Source organism: Bufo gargarizans, chromosome 2 (genome assembly GCF_014858855.1).
Source record: "Bufo gargarizans isolate SCDJY-AF-19 chromosome 2, ASM1485885v1, whole genome shotgun sequence".
Classification (NCBI taxonomy): Eukaryota; Metazoa; Chordata; class Amphibia; order Anura; family Bufonidae; genus Bufo; species Bufo gargarizans.
In genome coordinates, this window is record NC_058081.1 from 657,211,891 (window position 1) to 657,219,691 (window position 7,801).

Genomic DNA, 7,801 nt, shown 5'->3' on the forward strand with positions numbered 1-7,801 from the left:
CACGGAACAACGGAACCCCGTTTTGCGGACCGTGAAAAAATACTGTCGTGTGCATGAGGCCTAAGTCAGTGTGCAATTTAAGCTAGAAATACAGCCATAATTTTCTGGGTTTTTACAAACACCCTTTTTTGGCAAAATACACTATTTTTTCATCCATTGATGCATCTGCACGTGTGAAATTCAAGTTTTATATACAGCTTTCATATTCTGTTAATAAAAAAACACACTTTTTTGGCAATATCCAACATCTGGATTAGTCAGTGTGCAATTTAAGCTAGAAATACAGCCATAATTTGCTGGGTTTTTAAAAACACCCTTTTTTTTGCAAAATACACTATTTTACAGCCCTAGCTGCATCTGCACGTGTGAAATTCAATCGTTATATATACCGCTTTCATATTCTGTACATACAGCCATAATTTGCCGGGTTTTTAAAAACAATCTTTTTTTGCAAAATACTTAATATTGCAGCCCTTGCTGCATCTGTAATTGTTAAAAACAAGTTTTAAAAATGTTTAATAATTTTTGAAAAAATACAAATTTTTGGCAATATACAACATCTGGTGCCTTTGCATGATTATTCAGTGTGCAATTTAAGCTAGAAATACAGCCATAATTTTCTGGGTTTTTAAAAACAACCTTTTTTGTCAAAATACACAATTTTACAGCCCTTGCAGCATCAGCACGTGTGAAATTCAAGGGTTATATACTGCTGTCATATTCATTTATTAAACAAACACCCGTTTTGGGCAAAAAAGTTCATTTTACAGCCTTTGCTGCATATGTCATTGTGAGATACACACTTTAGATACTGTGGTTATATTCAGTCATTTGAAAAACAGCCATTTTGTGCACAAAACTTAAATTCCGGCCTAGTCTGGTTCAGTATGTGTAAGCTACACCCTTTAGATACTGTGGTTCTATTCAATAATTTGAAAAACAGCCATTTTGGTCAAAAAACTTTAATTGCGGCCTAGTCTGGATCAGGACGTGTGATATACACCCTTTAGATACTGTGGTTTTATTCTATTAATAAAACACCCTTTTTGGGCAAAATACACAATTGTACAGCCCTTGCTGCATACGAACGTGTAAAATTCAAGGTTTATATACTGCTGTCATATTCTGTTATTAAACAAACACCCATTTTGGGCCAAAAACTTTATTTTGCAGCCTTTGCTGCATATGTCATTGTGAGATACACCCTTTAGATACTGTGGTTCTATAAAGTTATTTGAAAAGCAGCCATTTTGGGGAAAAAAATTGAATTGCGACCTAGTCTGGATCAGGACGTGTGAGATACACACTTTACATACTGTGGTTATATTTTTCGATTAATAAAACACACTTTTTTGGCAAAATACACAATTTTACAGCCCTTGCTGAATCCGAACGTGTGAAATTCAAGGCTTATATACTGCTGTCATATTCTGTTATTAAACAAACACTGATTTTGAGCAAAAAACTTTAATTGCGGCCTAGTCTGCATCTATACGTGTGAGACACACCCTTTAGATACTGTGGTTCTATTTAGTTATTTGAAAAACAGCCATTTTGGGCAAAAAATAATAATTCCGGCCTAGTCTGGATCAGTCGGTGTGAGATACACACTTAAGATACTGTGGTTATATTCTTCTATTAATAAAACACCCTTTTTGGGAAAAATACAAAATTAGTCAGCACTTGCTACATCAGCAAGTGTGAAATTCAAGGGTTATATACTGCTGTCATATTCTGTTATTAAACAAACACCCATTTTGGGCAAAAAACTTTAATTGCGGCCTAGTCTGCATCTGTACGTGTGAGATACACCCTTTAGATACTGTGGTTATATTCAGTTATTTGAAAAACAGCCATTTTGGGCAAAAAAAGTTAATTGCGGCCTAGTCTGGATCAGGACGTGTGAGATACACCCTTTACATACTGTGGTTCTATTCAGTTATTAAACAAGCACCCATTTTGGGCAAAACACTTAATTACGGGCCATCAGGGGATACTTTCAGGCTTAGGGACAAGCAGGGTGAAGACTAGGGAAAGATATTGCCCCTCTAAAGTCCCTGTATTACTTACCTCGTTATCCCTAAATATTTGTGTATCCTATAATATCAAGACAACAGGTTTTCATGTCTTTTAAGTGACTTTAATAAAGATTGTAGTTTTAAGGGTCCTTTTTCTATTTAGTTTTTTCTTTTTGAACATTTTGGGACTTAAGTTGAATTAGGAATGCATCATTTGTAAGTCAGATAACTTCCTGGCAATTGGCTTTAGGTTGACACGTCTAAATCCACCTTTAGTTCTGTTAGCATATCTAAGTGAGCATGTCAGAGTGAGGTTATAAAGATAACATAGTATATATACCATATGGGTGTGTCGCATGGCTTGACAAGATAATGTTGGATTTACTCCTCTTTACCATTACCCCCACCCCAAAGACACTCAATCAATAAGTTATATGTATCTCTATTCAGCTACATTGTCAGAAAAATGATGCACCCAAGACTCTTGCAATGCCATGATATAAAAAAATGGTTGTGACTGAGACTATTGAGTATGATCCTCATCATGGTTCTTGTGCCAACTAATGGTACCAATAAAGATAAGCTAACAGGAAGCTAATAATAGTCAGTAGGGAGCTCTGTGGCAAGCAATGCCCGTCATATACCCGGCAATCAGCCACATCTGCAATTCTTCACACACATTATATAGTTCATGCATAATTTCCATCAATTGTCATTCTGATCACCAGGGGTAATGCTGCTGTGTTCATTTGTATTTTGCTGAGAATTTTTTTGAGTTGGAGTAGGTGATCTACAAGTATACATGTGCAAAAGCCAGTCCTATATGATGCATGCCTTCATTATACAACCTCGCACCTAAAGCTGGACATGCAGTACCTTCAATAGTTCACATCCAAACACTAGTTTTGCCAACTGGTGCTCCACCCAAATCCCATGCATATGGATGCTTGGTTTGGATGATGTGGTGTGACCTCAGTGGGAAGCTGCGGTGAGATGCCTTTTCTGGTGGGCCAGTTTTTCTCCCTTGTGACATCCTACGGGTGTAATGGCTCTGCATTGGGGGTGAACCACAGGTCTGAAGCTGTACAATCAGCGCAGGCCATGCCAGAGCCCGGCTTCACGCTGCATTGAAAGTCACACCTTAAAGGGGATGGCTGTTTGTTATGATGAATATATGACACTTACTAATATAGTCTTTATTGACATTCTGCACCATTTTCTATATTTCATAAGGTATGCCCCTTGTTTACAAAGTCCTTTGTGCTGTCCACACAGAGGTCCTGTCCATAAGATGGCCGCTGATGGACGGTCATGTGATCAGGCAGATCCCCTCCATGTGATGTCCCCTTCATTCAAGCACACTGCGCCTGCACTAAACTCCCAAAAGAACAAGTGCAGATAGCAGGTTCAGTGTATTAGAATGGAGGAGACATCACATGGAGGTGATTTGCTGGATCACATGACCCTCCATCAGCGGCCATCTTATTGACAGGACCTCTGCGCGGACAGCACAAAAGACATTGTAAACTAGGGGGCATACCTTATGAAATATAGAAAATGGTCCTGAATTTCAACAAAGACTATATTAGTAAGTGTCATATGAACATCTCACAAACACATTAGTCAACAGTAACCAGAAAGTGACCAACCCCTTTAAGGCTACCTGCACATCTTGCAGTTTTTCCACTGGGATTTCATGCGGAAAAACCACAGTGTAATACCGTATGAGCAAATTGTATGAGATTTGACAAATCTTATGTACGCATCAAATCCGCACCAAAGACCACACAAGAAAAGCACCCAAAATGCAATAAATAGTGAGTATTTGTTGCAGATTTCATGCAGGTTTTCTGCATACAAATCTGCACTGCAGCTACAGCAAAATAGTGGTGGGCCTGATTTTTGGAGGATGTCATAGGTCCTTTGTAAAATCTGAATTTGTAAGGCTGTAATCATGATCCGGTAGGGTTTCGGTCAGCTGCGGTCAAGAACCGCATGGCCAATTCAATTAGACTGCAGCTGCCTGATATTTAACTAATGAGGATTGCACTGTATACAGTGCCTTGCAACAGTATTCACCCCCTTGACTTTTTTTGTATTTTGTTACATTACAGCCTTAAATTCAGTGTTTTGTTAATCTGAATTTTATGTGATGGATCAGAACACAATAGTCTAAGTTGGTGAAGTGGAATAAGAAAAATATATAAATAAAACTATTGTTTAGAAATAGAAAACAGAAAATTGGCGTGTGCATATGTATTCACCCCCTTTGTTAGGAAGCCCATAAAAAGCTCTGATGCAACCAATTACCTTCAGAAGTCACATAATTAGTGAAAAGATTTTCACCTAAGTGCAATCTCAGTGCCACATGATCTGTCATTACATATACACACACCTTTTTTGAAAGGCCCCAAAGACTGCAACACCTAAGCAAGAGGCGTCACTAACCAAACACTGCCATGAAGACCAAGGAACTCTCCAAACAAGTAAGGGACAATGTTGTTGAGAAGTACAAGTCAGGGTTAGGTTATAAAAAAATATCCAAATCTTTGATGATCCCCAGGAGCACCATCAAATCTATCATAACCAAATGGAAAGAACATGGCACAACAGCAAACCTGCCAAGAGACGGCCACCCACCAAAACTCACGGACCGGGCAAGGAGGGCATTAATCAGAGAGGCAGCACAGAGACCTAAGGTAACCCTGGAGGAGCTGCAGATTTCCACAGCAGAGACTGGAGTATCTGTACATAGGACGACAATAAGCCGTACGCTCCATAGAGTTGGGCTTTATGGCAGAGTGGCCAGAAGAAAGCCATTACTTTCAGCTAAAAACAATAAGGCACGTTGTGAGTTTGCGGGACCAAGAGGCAGAGGAAAAACAAGAGAGGTAGATTAACCAGGCAGCAGGGGTTGAGGTTGTTGGAGGTGCCTAAGAGTGGTAGACAGGAGACCACAGAGGAGGATGTGGCAGTAGTCTAGGTGGGAAATAATGGGGGCATGCATTAGCAATTATCAAAGACTGGGCGATAACAGGGCACCTGCCTGTATCTAATAATCTGGACAGATGTCTAACATGTAAAGACTGAGTGACTGAGCAAATCCTTATGTTTTCCTAGCACATCATCTTGACCTTTACTCTCCAAGTTCCATATGCTAAACTGCCGATACAGCTTATCTCTAATGATAAACATCAGGCTGTGCGTGTACAGGGGAGTATAAAGCGAAGCATTGCTCAGCATACATACCATGAGCAACTGACCAGTGAAGAAAAGGTAAGAGCTCACACAAACCTATTTGGACATGAGTCCAAAGCTGAGTTTTCCATCTAACTATGGAGGCATCATTTGTGCATCACTATTACTCTCTGACTTGTACATATAGCGCGGGCATTATTATAATTCACCTGGACTATATTGAATGAGGGAACTGCAAACACATACATGAAATTCACCTTAACATGGATTTTGTGACTATATTCTACGTCATACATATTTTATTGTATCTAGCTTTGGGGAGTATACTGTGTTATTCATTACTATTCTTGGTATCATATAATTTGCGTCTTTATATACTCTTATTGCTACTTTTAGTATTAGATATTTTATAAAGATTAAGATTTGTGGCTATATCATAGATTTTAGTTAATCCACATCTTGGAAAGAATGTCTCCAGAACCTATAGAGATTAGATTTAATCCTAGGGTCTCACATCTTCTCTGGAATTCATTATATGGAAACTATAGATCTAGTACAGAATTAGTAGATAATTATTTATGTCTTGTTACGATCACTTAAGTAGCCACAACTCATATCCCAACACATATATTTTGGGCATTTTCAGCCCTTTGTTCTTGGAAACGTAGTAGTAAAATGACTAAAAAGCTGTTTAGTTATTCTGTAAATGTTCTATATGTGCTACCTGATAACTAACTCACATCTAAGTGAAGACAATACGAAAGCCATGACCTGGAATGTGAATAATGTTCCTGACAAATATGTTTTTATGTCATAGGTTGGTGAGGAGAAACTGCAGCTATGAGAGGTTTTGTGGTAGCCCTAGCTGTCCTGTTCCTTACAGGTAAGTGGCTGTAACGAAAGTTCCTTTATTTCTAAGTTCAGTCTGTGATATCAATGACATTTATTATTGACTGTCATTTTTGTTAAGAGGTTGTAAAAAAATTCTAAAATATGCCTGTGTTGTTCCAAAAACAGCACCACACCTGTCCGCAGAATTTTTTTTGCACTATGAGAGCTCCTCCCCAGTCACTTTGGTGAAGCTGAGCTGCAGTATCAGCTGAAGCTCACAGATAGGTGTGGTGCTGTTTAATTTTTAGGGTTATTACTTTATTTTTCTATCCATGAATACTCATGTCGGCTTCACTAATTGACACAACTGTATTTTATTTTATCAGGAGCACAGGCTCGTTTCCCATGGCAACATGATGAACCCCAAAGCCCTTTACAGCATTATCGGGAAGTGATTGAAAATTACCTATCTAAAGTGCGAGATATCGGTAGAGAAGCTGTGTCGCAGGCAGAGTCTTCAGATGTTGCAAAACAGCTTGAGTAAGTAGCTCCCTGGGGACATTTTCATTTAATTGGAGGACACCACCTGAAGGCGCTAATGTTTTACATGGGTCTTATAGGCACTGGGGATGTAACCTTTTAACAATGTGTCTATGAACATCACACCCATGTTGTCTGTAGTTTGTCAAACTCAACATTCATAGGTGACACACATCTTGGCGATTACACATGGTTCTTTTATCATGTGGTTACCATTAATTTGGTTTATTTTTTAACCTTATCTAATCAAACTCATTATATATCTTTTTTGTTCCTTCAGTTTGAAGATCACAGAGAAGTTTGACACCCTCAGTACTAATGCACTGGCCCTGAAGAAACAGCTGCATCCATATGTGGAAAAAGTCAGAGAGCAGGTCGCTGCAGAACTGTCAAAGGACATCCCTCTTCTCAGAGAAAAGATCAAACCCATCGTTGAGAACTTCCAGAACAATTGGGCTGGGCAAGTAAAAGCTTTCAATGAGAGAGTGGCACCTTTGGGAGAAGAACTGAAGAGACAAACCAAAAACAACCTAGAAGCCTTCTACAAGAAACTGCAACCAGTGGCTGAAGATTTCAGAGAGAAGCTGCGTGGTGAGGTTGACTCCCTTCGGGTCAATTTGGCTCCATACACTGATGAGCTTAAGCAGAAGATCGTACAGAAACTGGAAGACATCAAAACCAATGCTGGTCCCAGGACAGAGGAATATAAGGCTCAGATCTCCCAACATATTGAAGCCCTGAAGGAGAAGCTCGAACCTCTGGCTGAGAATCTCAAAGAACGTCTGTTGCCCCATGCAGAGGAAGCCAAAGCCAAAATCACCAAAGTTTGGGAAACTTTGAGGGCCAGACTTGCCCAAAGATATTAAAATGTTTCCATGTAATGACTGTGTGATGACATGGCGCTCCAAGTACAATTTCATGAATGCTTGACAACTTCCTAAGTGTTCATTAGAGGAGGATACATTAACAAGGAGCTAACTTTACAGTGTTAGATATTAATCTAAAAAATTGTCAACTTTAATGCATTATCTACATGATACATACTGATTGCTTCCTCCCCAAGACCATGTCCCCGTCACCTTTCACATCGGTCCCAAAATAAAATGCATTGGTAGAACATGATTTTGTTTGTGTTTTGTGATATGTCATGTAGCACATAAATGGAACACAAGAAAAATGCTGCTTCATTTGAAGTTTGCTTTGTTAATGCCCAA

At 39.1% G+C, this 7,801-nt stretch overlaps 1 protein-coding gene across 1 annotated transcript; it reads left to right on the forward strand.

The window, feature by feature from the left end:
* The first annotated feature begins 6,056 nt into the window (after positions 1-6,056).
* LOC122926270 (apolipoprotein A-I-like) lies at positions 6,057-7,453 on the forward strand. The gene is made up of 3 exons (XM_044277644.1): positions 6,057-6,099; positions 6,434-6,587; positions 6,868-7,453. The coding sequence occupies exons 1-3, from the start codon at positions 6,057-6,059 to the stop codon at positions 7,451-7,453; spliced, it is 783 nt and encodes a 260-aa protein (XP_044133579.1).
* The last annotated feature ends 348 nt before the right edge of the window (positions 7,454-7,801 follow it).

Excerpts from the sequence above, each read along its gene's own strand:
- LOC122926270 (XM_044277644.1), top strand. The coding sequence starts at position 6,057 with ATGAGAGGTTTTGTGGTAGCCCTAGCTGTCCTGTTCCTTACAG. Across the intron at positions 6,100-6,433 it reads AGCTGTCCTGTTCCTTACAG|GAGCACAGGCTCGTTTCCCA; the intron begins GTAAGTGGCTGT and ends TTATTTTATCAG. Across the intron at positions 6,588-6,867 it reads GATGTTGCAAAACAGCTTGA|TTTGAAGATCACAGAGAAGT; the intron begins GTAAGTAGCTCC and ends TTGTTCCTTCAG.